The sequence below is a fragment of the Tiliqua scincoides genome, chromosome 4, assembly GCF_035046505.1.
Source record: "Tiliqua scincoides isolate rTilSci1 chromosome 4, rTilSci1.hap2, whole genome shotgun sequence".
Taxonomy (NCBI): domain Eukaryota; kingdom Metazoa; phylum Chordata; class Lepidosauria; order Squamata; family Scincidae; genus Tiliqua; species Tiliqua scincoides.
In genome coordinates this window covers 100054194-100078133 of record NC_089824.1, presented here as the reverse complement: position 1 = coordinate 100078133, position 23940 = coordinate 100054194, and the positions used below count along the sequence as shown (strand labels likewise).

General features: G+C 43.5%; 1 protein-coding gene across 1 annotated transcript; it reads right to left on the bottom strand.

Moving 5' to 3' along the window:
- Positions 1-1258: 1258 nt before the first annotated feature.
- On the bottom strand, positions 1259-22841 carry UBE2QL1 (ubiquitin conjugating enzyme E2 QL1). The gene is made up of 2 exons (XM_066626064.1): positions 22477-22841; positions 1259-1466 (listed from the first exon to the last, which is right to left on the bottom strand). Exons 1-2 carry the CDS (start codon positions 22828-22830, stop codon positions 1335-1337), a joined length of 486 nt encoding a protein of 161 aa, XP_066482161.1. The 5' UTR covers positions 22831-22841; the 3' UTR covers positions 1259-1334.
- Positions 22842-23940: the final 1099 nt, after the last annotated feature.

The window sequence follows — 23940 nt, the reverse complement described above, 5'->3', positions numbered from 1 at the left end:
AAAAATGTTGTGATAGTATTCATAACGTAACTGTAAGATTTCTAGCGCTACATAGTAGTCTTTCAAACAGAATGACTGGAATGTCGAGGCAATCAAATGATTCGGTTTATTTTATTTAGAATGTGTCCAACACAATTCTCCCTTTGGGTTCCACATTTTCAAATTCACCCTTTGTATTCTTAGGAACATTATATGAAGTCTTAAAAACCTGTTTAATAGAAGAGGGAATGTGAATCTTTAGTGATACTGCTGGACATTTATATATTAGCTGATTCTCTCTGACACTGGGCTCAAAGTACATAACATGTCTATTATGTTGGGGGGGGGGAATCCAGGCATGCAAATAGTTATAGAAATGCCTTATTTCTTTAAAATCTGACTTGGCTTTTGCAACTGGTCATCATTAATTTGAATTGAGTATCATACTTTTAAAGTTAACTCTTCTGCATCATGTCTCTTTTGTTTGACTGTTGCAGAAGTGGATGAGTAAATAAGTTGTTCTGAAAGTATCTCATCCTATTGGGAAGATAAAAATGATTTGGTCACCAACCTCTTGCAGCCCACCTGGTATGGGTGTATCTAGTACCCAAAGCCTTCATCACCTGACCTTCACATGATTACATTGGTTTGATTGCTGAACAACAGCACGCCACATCACCATAGCTAGCACATTTTGACCAACTGGGTGCTTTTTTTCCAACACCAGAGCTTGTGTCTTTGCTAGAATTTTTTTTTTTAATGAACCAAAGGTCATATTACAGAGCACAAATGAGGTCTAAATTTAGCCACAGCAGACCACAGCTCCACAGAAGAACACACACCTTCAATTTAAGTTGACCTGCTTGAAAACATAGATTAAAAACAGTACAGCAAACATGATTCTGCAATGCACTGCCTCCCTACTGAAATATTGACGGCTTCATTGTACATTTAAATGAACCAAGCAACAATGGATGGAATTCCCAGAACTGCTGGTTGGTGCTGCTGTGCCACGGGAAGAAGCAGGCGACAGTGTGGCTCAGATGGAAGAGTAGGGCAGGGTGGGGGCAAGTGAGACCATCTCAACATCCATTCTAAAGTGACTTAAAGACTATTGATCGATCATTCAACCAGTTTCAAAATATAATCTTATACAGCATTTCCCACACCCCCCTCTGTAAACAGATCTGTTCATAAATAATTTTGACGTCTCCATGACATTCATGATATCTAACAGAAGCTGAAGTAGAAAAAGGATGGATGTGGTATACAGCATTGAGGAAATGTCAAAGAGTACTTCATTTTTTTTGTTGGGTTGTTTTGTTTAGCGTCTGATGTGCAGGTTGCAAGTAGCATCAGCCATCAGACACAGGAGGAGTGACCCATCCATATTTTTCGTGGGTCTTCACCAAGCTCTTAAAAGTTGCCTCGGCTTCCTTACGGCTGAAGGATTTTTTTGATTTTCCGGCTTTTCTGCAAATACGGCCCTGCATGAAAGAAACCAAGAGAAGTTAATCTGTATTCAGGAACCCAATGCAAACACAAGCAATTTTAAAAGCCCCACCCATCAACATTAATTTCCAGAAGCTAACAGGATTTTCCTTATAGCTATATATCTAACTGCAAAGTCAAAGCCTGTTTTGGATAATTGTTTATGGCCTGAGTTCTAGGTGAATAAGATATTGAATTAAAACATACAACGTGCAGCCCTACAACACACACACACACACGAAAAAAAAATTGTGAGGTAAATGTGGATTGCAGTCCAGGCACTAAGGACATTAACAGATTGTTCATGCCTATTAAATATACATCTTTAAGTTGTCAAACTGTACAAAAAGTCTGAAAAGTTTATCATTTGCACAACAGAACCTGGTAACAGCAAAATGTACTTTTTCTACACAAGTATCAGTAAAAGTACTATGTAATATATATAGATTATATATAACAGACAGTATGATTATTTTTGGTCCATGTAATCACGAATCAGACTGAAATATACACTGTATATTATCTGTGTACTCACACAGAAAATAACATTAATAGCCTCAAACATAAATCGCTGAGGTATATGCTTTCTCTGACAGAATTATTAACATTCGTGAGAAAGTAATATGTGAAGTGGCCCCATGAGATTCAGCTGGATAAAGTGGAGGAAGTGACATTTTATTATCTCAGAGGGACCACCACATGACAGCAAATAGAAAATTAGATTTATCTTCAGATGGCTTTTCTTCTGTGTTTAGCTTCTGTGCCCACAATATGTGAGTAAAATACTGCTTTTAGTGCCCCCTCCCTGATTCTTTTCTCCCTTTCCGTAAAAACATACCACTCTATTGTCTACTTCTGCATTCCGACAAAGCCTGGAGAAAACTTTGCCCTACCTGTGTCAAGGGGCTTAATAATAGCATTACTTCCTTCCTGGCTCTCTCAACTTTATTTTGTGGGGGAGGGTGAAAACACATCTCCCCCCTTCATTTTTCCCCATGTGAAGTTAAGACCCAGTGTCAGGGACTGTTAAGTGAGAAAGCTTCTCCAACTATCTTGTTGGCTTCTTCAGCATTTGGGCATTCTTGAAGTCAAGAAGAGTCAATCAAGACATAATGTATAACAGACTTTTTAAAAACAACAACAAAACTCTCATTCAGGCAAGGAAGAAAGGTTTTGGTTATCTGAACGGAACACAGAATGATTCACCATTCTGTTCCCCAGCAGGCATGTGGGCTGTTTTTGTCCACCACTAAATGTGACACTTCATGCAAAAGACAGTAAAAGACCAGAGGGATGCCTCAAGAGGCTTCTGTCCTTTCTATCTCCTTTACCCCTGACCAACTCACCATTCACACTAAACTAAATGACATAATGTCTCTTTCTGGAGAGAGCTAAGCCAAGAACTAACAGCATGGCTTCGGGGAGCATATGTTAAGTGTTTAGGAGGTCGTGTTCCTAACATAAATGAGGCGGGCAAAGCAAAGTTTAATAAACTATTCCTTTGTTTGAAAGCACACCAGCTGTCTCACTCAGACCTGAGAAGAACTAGTGGCTGTTGCTCTCTTTCAGATTGGCGATGAATCTGCAGGTCCCATATCTGCGGATTGGCTCACTTCAGATGGAAGGGCATAGGAGGGTATCCTCTTTGGGGGCATTTTCCTCAGTGATGGCAGTGAACTATTCTTTGCTGGACTGTCTGTGTCAGGATGATGGGCCTGTCACGGTCACTCTGGAAGGTACCCAAGGATGTATGGGAAGGCCGGCTATACAGGCTGCATGCCTTGCTTCTCCCCCATCCCCACACAATGGGCTGCAGCAACCTTACTGGAACACAACAACAATCCCTCACTGTTTGTGATCCCTGATTAGCTAGATCCATCCATGTCATCTGTACAGAAAGCACTGCCATCATTCTAGATAAGCTTGCCCCCAAATACCCACAGAGATTCTGCATCCTTGCTTTATAGGTACACCAGAATTCTGCTTCATACACAAGAATTCACATTGAGAAGTCTACTTTTTCAGTAGTTTATATTTGGATGAACAGTTTCATTGTGCAAGAGTAACACATCCAGGTGCCAATAATTTTTTTGGATCAGAAAGTAAATTGGACAGAACATCATTCAGGATAATTGCTATACTGTACTAGCAGAGCTACAATATCCATGTCAGGAACCTACACATCACGATATGTAATAATGGATGCCTCTTCCTTGTCTCCGCCCCCAAGCATTACTAAGCACATCTGACACACAGGCTGTGTGAGCATAGGCCTCAGGGCTTACAAATAATAATAATAATAGGAAATACGATAATAAAGGTATTAGGAGAAACACACTCAGATTTGTGAAGACACAGTAATGTCTTCATTAATTGCAAGTATTTGCCACCTCTAAAATTCACATAATCTCAACCAGCCCATAAGAAATGTATGTGCTCAGAATATTTGCCTGTTTTTGACATTTTAGATCTAGCAATCTAGCAAGGAATTTATTTTATTTATATGGCACCATCACTGAACATGGCAGTTTATGAAAAAACCAAAGCAAGAAGCCCCCCCCCCCCCCAAAAAAAAACCTAACACAAAATCCAAATCAGGTCCTTGCCCTGAGGAGACTGCAATTGAAATTTAGCAGGAAACAATGGGAAGAAGGAGAAAAGGGCAAGGAAACAAGGGCAATAAGGAGTGGATTGAACAGTTATGCATCAGCTTCAGAATGAGTACTAAAGGTTTAAGCCATAGTGTTCAAAGTCACTTATCAAATGGGAAACATATATTCCAATTTCTTACATGATTGCATAATTGCCACTCATGTGTGAACTGGAGCAGTTAATTATATATTCCAGCCAATGCCTGGCATCATGAGAATTGTTCAGCCACATTGGGAAATAACATTTTAATACTGCCACAGAAAACAGTGCTGACAACACAATTCAGATGAAGACCTGGAAGGACCAAAATGTTATGCAAAATGACATGGCAGGAGCCAATGTAAGAGCCTCAGGCTGTCAAAGATATAGGAGGAGAGCTGTGTGCTGTGATTTCATCTTTCACACATTTTTGCTCACTAAGTATAGATGACTCAAATGGTCGAAAACTCAGCTAACCCGAAGGCACTGACTCTTTGAACAAGTAAAAAATGAGCTCCTAATTGCCCCTTCCATAGTCAATGCCTTTCTCCCAGAGATCCCTGGGTTAGCACAGGTGACTAGATGGAAGCCCATTGGCTGCAGGGAAAGATAGGTGGAGGAGCTGCTGTGCAAGCTACGTATAAGAAACAGAGCCAACAATGTACCAACTTTGTTTTCTTGTCTCTATAATAAAGTTGCATATAGAGATAAAAAAGCATAACTACCACCATGACTACATTTTCAAATATTTATACATACAACTTATATGGAAGCTTCTGGGGCTGTACCCATTCTTGGTAGACCTTGTGTGGGTACAAGACCTTGGGATTATGCCAGCCCTATAAAACCAGGATCTTACCACGGTCATGTAAAATTCAGAACTCCCTGCTAAACCGCTTTAATCACTTCCCTCTCACCTTCAGGTGATTTTGCCAAGCAAAAAACTAGTCTAATTGCATATTAATTACAAATAAAATAAGATTAATATCAATATTAGACATATCCCTAAAATACATTCCATTTTTTTTCCTATACAATTATGTGCTGAAAAACAGTTACAGATATACTTTGTGGCTTGCCATTTTTTGCCCTGGCTTTGTCAAACCTACGCCTGTCAGTTAATAGATAAACATGGAAACTGGCAATGGAACATTTTTTGTTTGGAACCTAAAGGTCAGAGGTGGAATTAAGAAATCAGTAGTAACTGGTAAAACTGCATTTTTTGCCATTTAAACAGACAATACCCATAATTACATTCACCTAAAAACAACATATCAGGGTAGGGTAGAAGGGGTGTGCATGCAAGTGTGTTTGTATGTGTGATTGAAAAAGAGAGAGAGAGAGAGAGAGAGAGAGACCGATCCTCTTTCTTCCTTCCTATTTCTCTTGCTAAAGCTTGATTTTTCTCATGCAAAAGTTTCTGCACAATCTACATGCATAAACAGAATACCTGTTCCAGATGCAGGAGAGATTCTCTGGATTGTGGCCGAGTAACTGATTTTGCATCAGCTCTGCGATCCTTTATGTGAATGTGTGCTTGCTGCCCCTTTTGCATCCCATTTTATGTGGCTGTTTGACTTGCACCATATGGCACTACTGAGGTCAGCACTTGTCTGCACCCAAATGAGTCACTGGAAAAATAGTGCTTTGTTTGTACCCTGCTGACTGGAGAAGATAGCACTTCACACCCTGTGGGGCAACTGAAGGAGACACTGTCTGCTTTACAGCAGTTTGAAGTTTTATAATTGTGAAATCGGTGGCCCTTAGTATTGTATAATTTGTGTGAGAATTTAAATGGGATTTTCTGCATTTGTTCCACTTTTGAAGTCATAGTCTTAAAGAGCTATACTGTAAAATATGACAAACTAAAATTCAGACAAAAATTTGTCTGAGTTATATTTGTCTTATATATTCCTTGTCTATATCTTGTCCAGCTTTTCTCTACAGAATGATTTTTGATACTTTGAGGCTAACTTTTTAAAAATACTATGGCTGCAATCCTAACCACACTTCCCTGAGAGTAACCCCCATTGAACAAAATAGGACTTACTTCTGAGTAGAGCTGATTAGGATTGTGCCCAAAATTGCACTGAGTGCAACTTCCTAAAAATTGTGCACTAAAGCACTAACCAGATTTACTCTGAATTAAGTCCTGTTGAATTCACTGGAACTTACTCCTCTATAAGTATGTTCAGGACTTCGGCATTGTATCTTGACGTATTAGGATCCATTTCAGCATTCTTGTTACTCTTCTGTAATTTGCAACACATTTATTTATTTCTGGTCATGATTTGCTTAGTGACATCACTTCTGGCACTCCGCAGGTGCAACAAATGCTATTTGGTCCACTGTATGAAATGAATTTGACACCTCTGCTTTAGAGAACCACTACCAATCACAACATTCATTCACCACTACCACCACCACCACAGTTTTGCTTTGTTCCCAATCATGCTTGTCAATGGAATGCACTGCAAGATCTGCAATCATCAAATCTAATTTTAGTTCCACCCTGATCCAACCAGGGTGATGTGTATGGATCACCTTGCTGGGTGTGAACCATGCAGCAAAGGACTGTATGTATAGCGATCCTTCCTGGATCAGGTTCAAATGTGCATCTCTGGACAGTCAGCACTGTCAGCTTGTGACTGCAACTCACCAGACTGGGGCAGTGAAGAAGCCCAATGCAGGAGCACCCTCTCCACACACACTTCCACCAATTAATTGGTGCTCTCGACAGTGTCTCAGCACAGACATGGAACATTATATTTGTCTTCAGTCACCCAATTGCATGGATGCCACTTTAAAGCCCTGACTATTACAGAACTGGATCCTGAACTCGAGGCTTTTAGAGAATCCAATATTATAGGTTCCACACTTCGTAAACAGCTTCAAAATGGGCAAAATACATGAGACGGGAGGCACCCGACGCGGAATCTCAGGATTGCTCCACCGATCCCACCTCCCTCCTGCCCCGCCCCCGCCCTGCCTTCCATCTGCCCTCCCTTTGCCTCCCCTTGCCCCAAAACACCTCCTCCCCACCTCCTCCCATGCGTCCACCTACCTCTCTGCTACCCAGTGGTCTACACGACCACTGGTGCTCCAGTGCGCTACCGCCGCTAGGGTCTGCAAACGTGCCTTATGGCACATTTGCAACAGTCCGCGCTGGCGGTGAGTTGGTGCACACTGAATAGGATTGGGCCCTGAGTGTTGTAATCTTTGCCAAGACCAAGCAAGATAGGACCTTATTCTGTCTGAATGGGAGCAGGGGAGTGAGAGGTTTCACTTCCACCATTTTGTGGACTAGAGTTGGCAGGTCCTCACGAAAAGATAGTGCTGTAGTTTAACATGTTCTGAGGCACAACAGAGCATGAAACTGATGGATCTTCCATCATGAATTTCTACCTGCCCCCTTATCCACCTTGCCTGCTCCAATAAAAAACCAGAGTCTTGCTTGCCACTGAAAACGAAGGACGACGGTGGGCAAGGAGACCAGGAGGAACAGCGTGGGAGGCAACATGGCTGTGTCGTCTCTTAATGCTTCTTATATTTTAAAGATACAAACACTATATCTAGGCAAGGACTTAAAAATCCTACTGTAGAATCAGCAGGTGAAAACTAAGCCTTTGCAATTTGCACCACGCTCCTGCTATAGGGAGAGATAAAGGACATGGGCACTTTGATTTCATCTTTCTCAGGGCATAGCAAGACTAGGGCTATGCCATTGCCATGCTGTGGTCATATCTTTGTTGCCCATCTCATTTCAGGTCCCCCACCAGGCACAAACCTTCATTCTGCTTCCATTGTTCTTCTGCAGGGAAGGAAGGATACATAAGAACATAAGAACAGCCCCACTGGATCAGGCCATAGGCCCATCTAGTCCAGCTTCCTGTATCTCACAGCGGCCCACCAAATGCCCCAGGGAGCACACCAGACAACAAGAGACCTCATCCTGGTGCCCTCCCTTGCATCTGGCATTCTGACATAACCCATTTCTAAAATCAGGAGGTTGCGCATACACATCATGGCTTGTACCCCGTAATGGATTTTTCCTCCAGAAACTTGTCCAATTCTCTTTTAAAGGTGTCCAGGCTAGACGCCATCACCACATCCTGTGGCAAGGAGTTCCACAGACCAACCACACGCTGAGTAAAGAAATATTTTCTTTTGTCTGTTCTAACTCTCCCAACACTCAATTTTAGTGGATGTCCCCTGGTTCTGGTGTTATGTGAGAGTGTAAAGAGCATCTCCCTATCCACTCTGTCCATCCCCTGCATAATTTTGTATGTCTCAATCATGTCCCCCCTCAGGCGTCTCTTTTCTAGGCTGAAGAGGCCCAAACGCCGTAGCCTTTCCTCATAAGGAAGGTGCCCCAGCCCCGTAATCATCAATTACAAAGATACAATGGTCTGCAATTGCTGCTTGAGATGTATAATCTGAAAATGCAGCAAGTGCTCTCTTTAACACTTATAAAATGCATTATGGTTCTTAAAAATACATCTTGCACAGTGTGAAAGAGCACATTGATTTCCTACCAAGCAGTTTCTCAAACCGCCCAGAAATCAAGCTGACATAAAATCCACTTAGAACAGAAAGCTCACAAATCTTAAATCGTCCTTCAATATACACAGCGGAATTAAAAATAAATGCAAGAGCTCATCTTGTAACAGCATTAACCATTTAAACTGAGTAGAGGTTTCCTAGTTCTGAAACCACAGTTAGGTATTGACTTAACCCCTGCTAACTGGTTAAGAGGTATTTTTTCAAGTGGGTGCTCCTCTTTTATTTAGCAGGGGGAGAGTAACTGGCCCACCTCACCCCAGCAGTGTCTTTTCTAGTGGCTGTCTGCTGGTGTTGCATCTTTTTAGATTGTGAGCCCTTTTGGGACAGGGAGCCATTAGATATTTGATTTTCTCTGTAAACCGCTTTGTGAACTTTTGTTGAAAAGTGGTATATAAATACTGTTGTTGTTGTTGACTTCCTTAAGGAAACCTGCCTTGTTACATCTTTCCTGAATGTTAAGAATAAAAACCTACCTGTTCCTCAGGCTTTTCAGGGCTATTTGCAGCCTTACTCTAATGTTATTTACCTGGAAGTAACTCCCACTGTGTCCAATGGGGCATGCTCTCAAGTAGAGGTGCACAGGATTGCAGCTGGGTGATGGGATGGAATGGAATGGATTAACGGGTAATGTAAATGATTTGTTGCCATTTTAAATGGAGAGAATGCAACTGATTTTAACATTGTTGTGGATGATTTGGTTTTAGTATACATTTTACGTGTTTTAGAGTCACCTGGGGTAACTGAAAAAGTGGAGAGACAATGCATATTTTTTAATGGAATTTTTTTTAACTCTTAGACCTTGCCTTTCAATCTAAAAGATCCCCTAACAGTATAATCCTATGCATGCTTATTCAAAGGTCAGTCCAAATGTGTTGAGTGTGGCTTATACCCAGAAAAGTGTGTACAGAATAGCAGCCTTGGTGGCTTAGCATAGATTATGCAATACATCATAAAGTATTTGTAGGACAACTAATGCTGGGCATGGGGGCATGGTGGTAAAGCCTTTTCTATAGCTCTTAAGTATTCTTGCAGCCACCCCTCAGGGGCCTGTTCTGAGCCCAGGGGAAAATGCCCCATGCCAGGATGCGTGCTACACCCAATGTAATTTAAGAAACAGGATTAAAAATGTACAACAGGAGCAAAAAGTTGGTGGGGGAAAAAATAATCAGATTCACACACATACTCTCTTCCTCTCTCCAGTCACCCTGCTGCCTTGTAGCTCTTGGTGGTGAATCCGGTTCCTAGACCCACATCTGTCACTAAGTATGTAGTTCTTCTAGCTTAACAAATATAGCTAAACTTTTGAGACTGAACAAATTCAGGACTGAATCTATTGACTTATATTCTTTCACAAGACAGGTAAGAGAGAGGGAATAGGAGGGAATCTCTAATTTACAGAGCAAAGACACAGGGCATTTTAGCTCAATGGGCAAGACACCAGCCAGTTTGATTTTGCATCGCCCAGTGCTATAAAGACAGAAAGGTTCCCACACTGTCTAGAATGTCCTATTTTTTCCCCACGGATATGGAAATTTGGTAATGTCTATTCTCTAGGCCCATCATGTGATCCTCTTGATAAAGAAGCATTTCAAAATAGCTTTAATGGTCTTAAAATTGCTTTTAAATTATTTAAAAAAATTTACAGCCCAATCCTTTCGGCCTTTTACGGCAGACACACAACACCTCAGTGCCTCGGAGCAGTTAGAAATCAGTGCCACCGGTGGGTGAGGTCCCAACAACATGTAGTTAGTACAAGCATCCACTGTCTCAAAGGTTCAAGTGATGGTGCAGAAACAGCAAGCACCTCTCAACACACTTCAGAATCACCCAGGTGTTTCCGTGGAGCAGGCAGGTCAGCAGTGTGGGGAGATTCAGAGCATGGAGAGGAACTGGGGATGGTTTGGGGGAGAATCCCAGCAGCAGTAACTTATACCAGGATTCAATTCCCTCATTTGCTGCCTGACACCCCCCCTTCCTCTTCTCAAACTTAAGCCAGTTACATAGTTAGTGTGGTTCTGAGAAGATCTATTGCTGACCAGGTGCCCTACTGATGACCTCTCATTAGTCTGCCCCACTCTGGCGCATGCAGAGGATGTTCTGTTGGCAAGGCTGCATGCTACGGAATGCAAGGAATAGGATTGGGCTGTTAGTGGTTCTTAAACTTTGTTGTAATGAAGCCTGGAACTGTGATTTGCTTGTTCTTTGAGGACCATCACATCTTCCTACTTTACAACATTGCATGGCAGTGGCATTTGAGCGGCGTTCAAATTTAAAGCTCAGTGCTGCCTTGAGCACTTAGGCTATGATCCAACAAAGCTCCACATGTGCCGGAGGGACAGCTGCATGAAGGGCTTATTTGAAACTCCGAGCGCAAACATTAGCACTGCTGACAATGCTTCAAAGAAACCTCCAGGCTGTCAGTATTTCCTTCTGTTGACTTCACTGTGGCCTCAAGAACCATTTGAAGACAGGGATTTCTGGGGGTCCCCAGAACACAGTTCTGAGAACAACCCATTTTCCCATTGGAGCTGAAAAAGCAACTGGGCTTGTATTTTAATAATGTATGTTTGGTTCTGGGGAGATAATACCTGTAGAGGTATCAGCCTGCTTTGACTTACTGGGACTCTGAATATTTATGCCTAATATTTTAGATGACCAATTATTATCATTTCACCTATTAATTAGTACATCAGCTCAAGCTGATTGATTATTGGGCAGCAATTTAAATTGGTGACAACAAATGCTAAATTGGGAAACAAGAGGAGTTAAGGGCATAGCCCTTTGAGGCTTTATTTAGGGCTATTTTAGTGCATAATAGGAAATGAAAAAGGAAGTATTACAGTTTTTTTTCTTCTAACAAGAAATGGCAGGTTTTGCTTATGAATTTGCAAGCTAGTTCACGCTTCCTTTAGTGTCACCAAAAGGCACTTATATGGGGGAGGGAGAGGGCTGGCAATATATGAACGTATTTATAGTTAATCCGTTAAAAGATAGCAGAGTAGCCAACAAAAATTTTGTTAATGGGATGATAGGCCTAATTGTTATAGCTTATTTATAGGAGTTACATGTTTCGTTTTTAGATGTGTGATGAATCTGTTTAGTATAGCCTTGTAAATAATGTCACAAATGACATATACGGCACATTTGATACCCTGAATGAAAGAAAATACTCTCAAATTATCTTTCTGTTTTAAAGTTTCCCTAGCTAGCTGGTCAACTGGCTGCAATTCTTACATGACATAGGTTGTTATTATTATTAATAACAAGTAAAAGGAGCAACATTTGGCCCACCTCTCTCCCTACCTGCTTCCTACTTGCTGCGGGGCAAAATTAGAGCACTGCTGACCAAAGCAGGTGAGAAAAAAGGGAGTGGAGGAAGCACGTGAAAAGAAGAAATGGGCAAGACGCACAGAGCCTCAGTGCCTTGCAGCAGTGAGGAATTAGTGCTGCCTGTGGGTCAGGTCTGGCTCACCACAACATGCAGTCAGCACAAGCATCAATGCGACACAATCCCCACCCAGCAAATTTATATGCACTGAGAGCAGGAAAGAAAAACATCTTGAAAACTGTGTAGCAAAGGTCAGGAAAGAGAAAGTAAACTGACAGCACTATAAAAAGGTGAGGCTAAGGTTGCCAAGAAAAGACAATTGCCAGAGAGCCCAGTCCTATCCAAATTTCCAGCTCCGGTGTAGCCACAATGCAGCCCCATGGTAAGGGAACAAATGTTCACATACCTTAAGAAGGCTCCAGTGACTGCCCCTCCACCACAAGATGCAGTGCACACCCCACTGGCACAAGTGCATCAGCACTGGAAAACTGGATAGGATTCAGCCCAGAGTTATTGTGTTTAGGGGAAAGATTTATAAAAGTCAAGAGAACTGAACTGATTGGGGGGGGGGGGAGGTGTTTTAAGTCCAGAGAAAATGACTGTATAACAGTAGTTCCCAACCTTTAGAAGCCTGAGGACCACTGAGGCAAAAACTGGAATTGTCATGGACCACTTGTGGCTGTGGAGAGTCTGGTCTCCACCCTCTCTGGTGGTCTGTTTTCCAAGCACTCCCCCATGGACTGTCAGACAGGATGGAGAATGGCCTGCCCATAGCCACAGCTGACACTTCAATGGTTGTGACCATGGGCAGTCCATTCTCTGCCCTCTTTGGTGGTCCATGGGAGATTGCTTGCAAGGTGAGACACTGGAAGTGACTGAAGGCGATTTTTTTTCCCTGAGACATCATGGACCACTTCTCAGAGTCTCACGGACCACCTGCAGTCCCTGGACCACAGGATGGGAAACAGTGCTGTACAAAGACAGGAAAGACAAGAAAGCCAGCAAAGAACATAATGTGAAGAGAATCTTTTGAGAGTCATTTTCAAAGCAAAGACTTCTGTTAGGAATGGTTTTCTAATCAATTCCTGGCAAGGATTGAAATTTCAATCATTCTCTCACCAAGGAGGGCTATAATCAATGCTAGGAGCTGCGGAATAATGAATTAATAAAAACTCACACACAGAGCTGGGGAGATGTGGCTTTTGGGTGCAAGAAACATGCAATCTGTTAGGCATGGCTAAATTCTGCAGACTGCAGCACAATTTGCACAAAAGTAACTCTAACCACAATTTGTTGAAACCTTAAGTTCTACCTAATCTGTAGATTTTCACAATCACATTCTACAATACGATTTTCTAATAAGCACAACATAAAAAAAAAAATCACTTTCCCATTTTACTAGCCTACAGTTTTAATATTCTCACATGCTATTTACTTAGGGGGGAAAATAAATTTCATCATCACATATCCCTATTAAACAAATGCCACATCCACCTGCACACTCACTCCCATGCAATGAATGGGCACAATTCAGCCAATATTAAACATTTTGATGGCTAATCAATGAAAGCAATATTAAAGACATGCTTGTATGTCATGGGGATTTAAGATTTCTCAATTTTGGCTGGCTCTTGTCTGATACTTGCAGCACTTCTTCGGAATTACATATCATAGATTTGACTGTTTGTCAATAGTGCTCTACTTTTGGCTTGTTTCTCATTCTCCCCTCCAGAAGATCAGACTGAACTGGTTTACATATTACAGCTACTGCAAGAGGACCTCTTAAATGGCAACCAGGGGCTAAACCCTCATCCTGGATGACCCAAGCCATTGAGAACCATGCCTGATCACTCCCATCTACAAAGCCCCATCCTGGATCTTGGTTTCAGGTTACACTACAATGCGACAAAAAGTTTATTGATTTATTAAAATCTGTCCTTCCTTCAGTCTCAAGACAGGACACAAGAGTGTAAAAACTAAAGCAATTCATGATAAAATCAAATTCAGCAATTTAGAACAGTAATCACAGATAACAATTAAAAAAAAAACATTCCAGAGCAGCAGCAGACACAGGAACAGCTCACAGGCCCAAAACTTGCTGGAATAGATGTGTTTTGGACACCTCTTTTAAAAGTGAAAAAAGAGGTGGCCTCCAGGAGAAGTTGAGGAGGCCATCATGGAGAATGCATGCTGATCAAGCCTTGCTCAACAAAAGACATGGGAGGACACCTTGCCCCAAAGATCTAAACAGATAAGATTCATTTGGCAGAAGGCAGTCTTTAAGGTACTGACAGCCCAAAAAGTATGGGGCTTTGAAGGTAATGACCAGCACCTTGAATTGCGTCTGGAAATTGATTTTTTAAAAACCAGCATAGTTCCTGCAAGATAGAAATAACACAGACCTATACACATTTTGCTGTGTTAAAAGTCAGATATATTCTTGGGTATATTTGGGGTGCTGAATCAAAAATGGCATCAGTTTTTCCCAACTGGCTCGAGTTTTGGGGGTATGGCTTAGCCACCTTATCTGCTGTCTCAAGCAGCTTCCTGCTTGCCAATGGGTCTCCTTGAACCTACACCAGCTCTTGAGCTGAAGCAAGTGCAAGGAGAGAAAAAAGGGCCTGTTGGGAAGTGAGGAGGAGGTTAGCATACTGGAGCAGGTTGCACATGCCAGTACACACCACCCTCTTGCCTCTGTTATGCCCCTGCCCTCCTCCCCAGCGCTCCTCTTCCCCTCACTCCCACTGTTACCTTACTTGGTCTGACAGGTGCATTAGTGTCCCTCAGTGAAGTTGTAGTGCTGCTGCCTGTTGTGACAGCAGTCGCAAAATGGCCACTGATGCAGCACTGCGCCCTACATCTGCAGCCATTTTACAACAGCAGAAGTTGCCCAAGCCACTGGGGAGGGACAAGAGCAAAGTTCTCCTTCCTTGTCCCTCTCACTCCTCTTGAGTAGGCCAGACCTGCTCCTCAGCCCTTGCTATAGCTCTCACAGTGGTTCTTTGCCACCAACAGGGCAGCCACACATTGCAGCTGGCCATGCTGGAAGGAAGGCATGTCAGGAGAGTGCCAGCTGCTGCAGATTTGGACAATATAACAACTAATATACAGAACAACCCACCAGGACATTGTCCTGTGTGAGTCTATTAAAATAAATGGAAACTTGTGGAAGAACATACCTGTTATCTTATGCAACTCCTATTCATTTCAATTGAGAGTTCACAGGAGAACTTCCTGTTGGATTGCATTCTAAAGGTGGGTCCTAAGAACGACTAACAGAGGAATGTGCAATATGCAAAGAAGAGAGGGGGCAAGTCTTCCTCTGAAGCCCTTGGCAGATCTGCTCCTAAAGGTTAGGGGACCTTTGGGAACAGATTTTTGGGGAGCGCAGAGGATGCAGAGGGAATGGGGGGGGGAAGTGTCAGAAGGTCAGAGTACTTGCTCTGTGATGAAAAACTGAAGAGTTTGGGCTTTTCAGATTAGCAAAATGACCAAGAGAAACATAATGGAGATTTTATAAAATGGTAGATGGTGAAAAAGGAGCGGAAATTTTTCTTTTTTCTATAACTACACACTTTGACTCACCAAATGAGGTCGAGTTTGTCAGTTCAGGAATAACAACAAGACATACTTCTTTGAATACTGCACAGTTAACGTATGGCAGCAGTTCCCAAATTGTGGGTCTGGGACCCGCCAGTGGGTTGTGACCCAATTTTTGGTGGTTTGTGAATGATAGGGAAGATTAGGCTATGTGCATCAAGGATTAAACACGTTGCTACTGGAGGAGGAGCACTGCGGACCAGTCACCATTACAGCCACAACCCTTGGCATTATAAATCAGGCAGTAGCCTCCATGGGCTCTAAAAAGTTTGGGAACCACTGATGCATGGAATGATGGCAACTCACACACATGGTTTTTAAAAAGAGGCAGGAAGAGATTCATGGAAGATCCATTTAGCAACATCTCTTAATCGTGATAGCCAGTGAGAACTTCCATGTTTGGAGACAATACTGCTCTCAGTGCTTGTGGATGGAGACAAGCTATGAAGAAGGATTGTTACCCTCATTCCTTGTTTGGGAGCTTCCAGAGACATCTGATTGGCTACTGCTTGAAGCAGGTCTGCTAGACAGACCTTTGGTTTGATCCCGTAGGGCTCTTATGTTACGTATTTTGAAAAACACCATATCAACACTGCCTAATTAAACTGACACAAGCTATTTTAATTAACACTGGGAATCATACCAAATGCAGCAAGATAAATATAAAGTTAAAAATAAAGTCAATGTTTAATGGTTTCACACAATCAGTGGTTATATTTTCAACGTCTCTCATGGCAGATGGAAATTGTTTTGTCTTCATGACACGTCCCTCTGCAACTGTTAAGAAAAGCTACCTTTCTCAAACAGAATTGGGATTCTCAAGTGTCTCTCATAGTCAGAGCTGCTGTACAGTCTGCCTTATGCAACAGAATCATCAAGGTTATATAATGCAACTCACGTTACACAGTGGCTCTGGCTATGAGATAGCAGTTACTCAGATCACCAAGCAATCACCGATCATGCGGTACTATTAATACCACCTCCTGTTTTCTGCATGCAATGTGTTTTGCTTTACTTTCCCGTGTTTATTTAGAATCAGCTTATGAAACCTTTAGAAATAATTCAATTCAGCTACTTCCCTTTGCTTTTCAATAATATAAAAATGGGTATTACATGTTCTGTTTACTAGAGGAACTGAAAAACAATGATGGGATTCCCATGGAAATATTGCAACCCATACTTTTAACACATTAACAGTGCAATCCTATGCATGCCTGTTCAGATGTAAATCTCCCTGAGTTCAATGAGCTATATACTATCAGGTAAGTGTGTATAGAATTGCAGCCTAAGAACACTCTCTGCCTAAATAAAGTATTTTTCTCTCTTGCAATTATGTCACAGGGCTTTCTGGGAGATTCTCCCATCTGATTAGAGAAGAAGCCGTTGAAGCTGTTCAACATATCTAGAATTAAATATCGTAAATAATTATTCTTTTAAGTGTCTAACTTTAAAACAGGGCATATTGAAAGATGTCATCAGCAGAGGGCAGTTTAATCTGCCTTTGTAGATTTTATACATCTCATTTCTTATTAATACACAATAAGAAACATGAGCTCCTGCTAAGGGATGAAATCACACTGGAAGAGAAAAACAAGCCACTACACTTGAATATATTGTGAAACTATGAGCTAAATCTCTTTTTCACTGATAGCTGTTTGCTTAAATCCCAAGGTGCCCAATGAAATCCAGCCTCTTTGGACAACACTGCACAGTCTGATTAAAATAAAAGGAGCAAGGTGAACACAGGACAGTAAAACAAGGCTGAAGGCAATAAAACTAGTTCACTGTTAAGAAACCAGAGGATTCTTTGTCTGTTTTTGAAAGGGTCACTGTTGAGTCATATAAAGCAAATAAGGAAAAGCCTATTGTTAAAAACAGCAAGAAGGTAAAAAAAAAAAGTCATCCAAGCAATTGCTCACATCAGTTTGGAAGTGATGAGAATTACTCCTATGAGTAAGAAAAAGAACATATGACTAACAAATGGAGAAGTGATACACAATCTAGCCTGGAAACATTAAGCAATATACTCATTTAATTAAACATGCAACTACCTCTCCCCAAGCTCTAATCCCTAAATTGACAGTCAGGATAGTTACAAAATGTATTTGCAAGGAAAAAGATCACTGTGCATCAATTACTGGCAGATTCGTAGGGGGAGAAGGGGAGGCTGAGAGGGAAGATAATGTTTCAGTAGCACAGATGATCATTACAAGTACCACAAGCCACTGATTTTCTCTGAAAATCAGTCTTTACAATATTTGAAAATCTGTTTCCCTAGGGGGGGTTTCCCGGTGTAGCAGATAAAACTACTCTTCCCTTCTTGTTCAAAATTAAATGAAATGTCATGACATCTGAAATGCCCTTTCCATGTATCTTTCACTGGACAAGAAATCTTTTCTCTCTGAAAACTGCTCTGAGCTTAATCACACAAAGATAATTGGATTATATTTTTGTAAATAATATATCCAGGGACCCTGCTGGTATTTTATGTGTGTTGGGGGGAGGGCTCATTCAAGCAATTTAAACCAGCACTTTAGATGAAGATTATGATTTAAATCACCAAGAAAAAAGGCCAACATAAACCACTGATTTAAATCAAGTTTTTCTCTGGACATCGGGCCTTTTCTAAACAATGATGTCTACTAAGTGGTTAATCTCATCACTAAAACATGTTTATTTACAACTACATAGAGCGTTTATACTATCTACAAGGGCACATTTACATTATTTATGTGTGTGTTCACAAAGACACACAAATTTTAGAAAATGTGACATGGTACAGTGCTTGTTTAATAGATAACTTTGCTAATTATTTGTGCTGAGCTGCAGCAAGCTAGGAATTTTAACTAGAAGTAAACCACACAGTAGTATTTTATTAAACTAAACAACTTAGGGCGAAATCCTATCTAATTTTCCAGTGCCAGTGCAGCTGTGCCAGTGGGGTGTGCAATGCATCCTGCGGAGGGGAGACAGTCACAGAGGCTTCTTCAAGGTATGGGAACATTTGTTTTCTTATCTCAGGGCTGCACTGTGGCTGCACCAGTGCTAGAAAGTTGGATAGGATTGGGTCCTTAAAATGCTATATCAACTTTTCACATTTACAAAAGTACCCTGATTACCTTTAAAACATTTTTTTTAAAATAGTAAATATTCATAACTAGAAAACTGAGCAGTCTGAAGAAAACAGGTAAACAAGCATAAAAATAGGACTATTCAAGATCATTCCAGTGAGCACAGTGGATGGTATATCTTGGAGCAAGGTATTGGATCCCAGAGGCTGCAACAATTTGCTAATCCTTGGTCCTCACAATTAAGCCCAAAACAACATAGTACTGTACAGTATATGGCCTACTGTTTTTTGTGGTCAAGCATTATATTTTCCCCCTCCTCCTGAGTTCTTTATAAATATATATAGCAAAATGGGCTTTAACCCTGGGTGTTTGAAAGGGGCAATTAGTTCAGTTTTAAGAGATTTTTAAACACAGGCTGAACATGCTTAATATTCAGATTTAATTTTACATCATGCTGTTTCCAAAATGAGCAACTTCACTTCAAAAATTATGAAAAATTAAACAAAAACACAATTTTAAATCACAAACAAATCTCTCTCTCTCTCCATTTTAAGAAGGGGAGAAACTCTTTGGCAGGTAAAAACTAAACTAAAATACTATTATCAAACCTGTCCTGGAGCTGTTAAAAAACAAAGGGAATAACCTAGCAAGAATCTCTCTTTGCAAGCCCTACCGAAATGAATGGGAGTTGCACAAGCACATGACAGTAATTTCAGCAGGGGTAGTGCAGGGGAACTTTCCACTGAAATGTGCCCCAAATGCTTAAGAGAGTTCCAACAATGATTTTCATCTATTTAAGCAGGGCTGTTGTTTGCAAAGCAGAAAGGTACTGATCAGAAAACACTGAAAGCCACGCATATCTGCTGTCATACACAAATGCCTGAAAATATGAGATTAATGGTTAATACTAAAGAATATAAAATTGAACTTAAGGCTGAACAACTTCTACTTTGAACTGGGATCACAGTTTAGTATTTCATAGGAAAGAACAGACACAATATGTAATATTGTGGTATGTAAAGGGATGGCCTCTTAGTATCCTGATATAGTCAAGACTCCACACATTCAGAAGGCCACCTGGGAAGGGGCTGTGGCACAATGGTACAGCATGAGGCACTCCCCTAGATATATTTTCCAGTAAGCCAATGCAGGTATACCCCTTTCCCTGACCCCCTCCCCACAAAAAGGGGCAAGTAGATTAACTTACTAGATTCTCCCCTCCCCAAATAGCCCACCATCACCTCAAACAATTTTTTCCCCCAGAGGAATGAATTCTGCAGAGACAGTAAATGCTGCTATCTCCATTTTGAAGGCATATGTGACTTTGCAGCAATGCAGTGAACAGCTACTTGGGAGTAAACTCCACTCCAGTGGGACTGAGTAAATATGCATAGGAATAGCTTGCAGACATTGGTATATGAAACATGTATGTGACTGTAAATAGACCTGTGCAAGGGGGAAGGGCTCTTCTTAGCATTTTGATACAGTCAAGACTATAGGCCCGGACAGGAAGGAGGTGCGGTGCAGTGGCAGAGCATCAGTTTTGCCTATAGAAAGTCTCAGAGTCAGCTTCATATGGCTGGCTGTGATGGACAGTACCTTTGACTTCTAGACAAGGTGGACTTAACTGGCTTAGATTGTAGTCCAAGTCAGACCCACTGGTTTCACAGTGTACTAAATTAGAGGGGCTGAACTTACACACAAGAGTCATCCTGGTCGTCCTCCCCTTTATTCTGCATATCCCCCAACTGTAGGTGGAGCCACAGAGGCTTTCCAGTTGTTTTGTAACATTCAACCTCTACCTGGCACCTGTCAGGTAGAAAGCACCTGTCAGGCCTCACAGAGCCGAGCCATTCCTGACTGCACCACTTCAATTCCTCTAATAGATCGGACTGTCTAGCCGAGCATTCGGACTTCAACAGCAGTCAGCCAAGTGCCCACATAATGAAGATAACCATCTTTGGTTCATTATTCCCACCATCTGGTACGGCGGCCTTGAATACACTGGTCCCATTTTCAGCTATCATCGCTAATAGCCACCGATATGCCCATTCTCCACAAACTGAATTTTTCTCTTCAGTTGCTATCATATTCCATGGCAGAATTGCAAATGTGCTCATTCTGGGAAGAACGACTCTTGCCTGTTGGTAGTTCATGATGATTTCAAATGCTAGGGTTTTGACGGAGGATAATAATTTCTATTCACTCGATTCAGATCATTCATTATTTTGTAAAACTATGTATGTGTTGTTCCACACACACACACACACACACACACACACAGAGAGAGAGAGAGAGAGAGAGAGAGAGAGAGAGAGAGAAAAGGATAATCTGTCCTTCAACTAAAATACTGCTCTATACAGCCCTGCAGAATGGGAAGATTCCTACTCAGCCTTCAGAATACTGTAGTCATCTTGATCAAAGATTTATGGACCAGAACAACCTCCCCCATTTTCAAAGACACTCCTTACCACCTCCTGAAGGCCAGCAATCCAACACTGCATAAACAAGCATTCCTTCTATGTGTCACAGGAAGTGGCTGGCTATTTGGGAGAACACCATATAGCAAGCACCAGGCCCTGACAATTAGGAAAAGGCAACAGATCCTCTTTGCATGTGAGTGTGTGGGAACCTCTTTGGGATATGTATGGCAGCAGTATTTTTAGAGAGGCTCACTAAGCAACATGAGGCCCAGGGGATTCCAGGATCTCGTATAACATTACAGCAAAGGATGCTGGGGCACAACTGTGCATGATCCAGGAGGTGTGCCCCAGCGCCTTCTGTGACTTGGCAAGGGATCTCAGTGTACATCTCTGGAAAAACGCAACTCAGTCATTTGGATAATGCCATTCAGGACGAAAGCATATATGATGCAGGAGATCTGTGACCGGATTTATCTTACAAAAATTAAAATTAAAACAGATGTGAGATGCTCCGGTTCTAATTGGAGCAGCAGCAGTTCTGCTTCCATCCTCTTGAACTTCCTGACCCTGCTTTATAGAACAACAGAAATTTTTTAAAAACCCTGTGGTTTGGCCCTCAGTCACCTGGATAATGCAAAGCAGCAAAATGTCTTGGTCTAGCCCTATGTATAAGAAATAAGGGTTCTACCCAAGCCATTAAGACTGACTCCCAGAAATGCTATTTTCAGGGCCAAGGCTCACCTATGAGCCATGCAAAGCAAGAGTGTGCTATACTATATGAGTGCAATGCCTTTCTCTAAGTCAGCAGTTGAGGCTCAATCCCATCCAATTTTCCAGTGCCGGTGCAGCCGTGCAGTGGGGCATGCATGCACTGCATCCCGTGGTGGGGAGGCAGTCACAGAGGCCTCCTCAAGGTATGGGAACATTTGTTCCCTTACCTCAGGGTTGCATTACGGTGGCACCAGTGCTGGAAAGTTGGATAGGATTGGGCCCTCAGAGCCCAATCCTATGCATGTCTACTCAGAAGTAAGCCCTCTTGTAGTCAATGGGGCTTACTTCCAGGTAAGTGTGGATAGGATTGCAGCTTTGGTCAGTAGAGCTGGGGCTCAGTCAGATCCAGTTTTCCAGTGCTGGTGCAGCTGTGCCAGTGAGGCATGCGCTGCATCCTGTGGTGGGGAGGCAGTCACAGAGGCAGGCGTGGGAACATTTGTTCCCTTACCTCGGGGCTGCATTGCCGTTGCACCAGTGCTGAGAAGTTGGCTAGGATTGGGCCCTTGGCCAGTTAGCCAGGGCTCACAGAGCCAGAAGATGAGCTCCCCGCCCTTGCTTGGTCTGTCAGGCCAGATTCTGCCCCCCAAGGGCCAGCCAAGCACACCCTTCCCTTCCCTACCTGGCCCTTGACCAGGCTGGCAGCAAACTGGCGCATGACGGCCTCGACGGTGTAGGCGCTGGACCAGCCCCGGGGCGTGAGCAGCTCCATGCAGATGGCGCCCCCGTCCAGGACGTAGCCGTTCTCCAGGCGCGGGCTGAGCACGCGCATGAAGGGCGGCGCGAAGGGGAAGTTGTCCGGGAAGGTGAGGTTGAGCAGGATGTACTCGGTGTTGGTCTCCTTCATGTCCTGCCACAGCACCGAGTCCTTGTCCACCTGGTGCAGCTTCACGTTCCAGTCGAAGAGGCTCTCGTCCACCAGCTCCACCGAGATGAAGCGGTCGCTCAGGCGGGCGATGTCCTGCAGCTCCTTCATCAGCCGTCGGGTGCGCACTTGCGTGCAGTGCGCCTGCCGGCTGGCCGGCACCAGGCTGGAAGGCACCAAGGCCGAGCCGGAGCGGTTGCTGCTGCTGCTGCTGCTGCTGCCGCCGCCCCCCGACGGCTGCTCCTTGGCCGAGCCCGCCTCCTTCCCGCCGCCCTGCAGCTGCGCTTTCTCCTTGGCGCCGTCGGGGCCCGCGTGTTGCAGCTGCTGCTGCTTGGCCGGCTCCAGCACCTTCTTGGGCTTGCTGCGCGCGGGGCTGCCGCCTCTGCTGCTGCAGCAGCTCTCCTTGCTGGGGCTGCCGCAGCCACTGGCCGGCGTGCCTTGCAGCTGCTGCTGCAGCTTGTTCTTCTGGTTGCTTTTGCCCCGCAGCGAGGAGCCCTGCTGGAGGCTGCCGCGGTGGTGGTGGTGGTGGTGATGGTGGTGCTTGGGGTCCTCGGTGTCCCTGTTGTGGATCCGGATCAACCCTATTTTCCGGAGCAGAGTAGCCATGCTCCAAACTGGGGGGCGGCGGTTAGATCAAATGGGGGGCGAGATCCGCTCTCTGTCGATCACGCTCAGCTAGCCGGTCACCTACAAGTCCCCTCCAGCGGCACGAAGAGGTGGGGTGGACAAAGGGGGGGGGAGAAGAAATGCAGCGTGGGTGATGCTGCTTGCAGGGACCGTACCGCCTCCTCCTCTGCTCAGACGCCTCCTTTCACCAGAGCCGCCGGGGCTGCTGCTGGCAGTATTGCAGCATTGGAGGTGCCTGTGCCGAAGTCATCACAGCCCCACTGAACAATCCCACGTTGCGAAGGAGGGGAAGCACCACCAGCGCTACCACCGCCGCCAGCAGCTCCCTTCCCCCCGCCCACTCGGGCTGTAGGCACGCTGCTGGGGGAGTGAGCGAGGCTGCCGCAAGAGGCCACTTGGCTCGCTCGCTCCCACGACCACCTTCAGTTCCCCACCACGCAGGGGATCGCGTCGAGGTGCCTCTTCTGGAGCGATCTTGTCGGTTCAATATTCCGGCCCCCCCCCCCCCGTCCAGTCCTCGGCACACCGAGCTGAAAGGATGGGTCCTGGACTGCTTCCCCCCTCTCTGCGATGTATCTGTTTCCCAGGACAAAA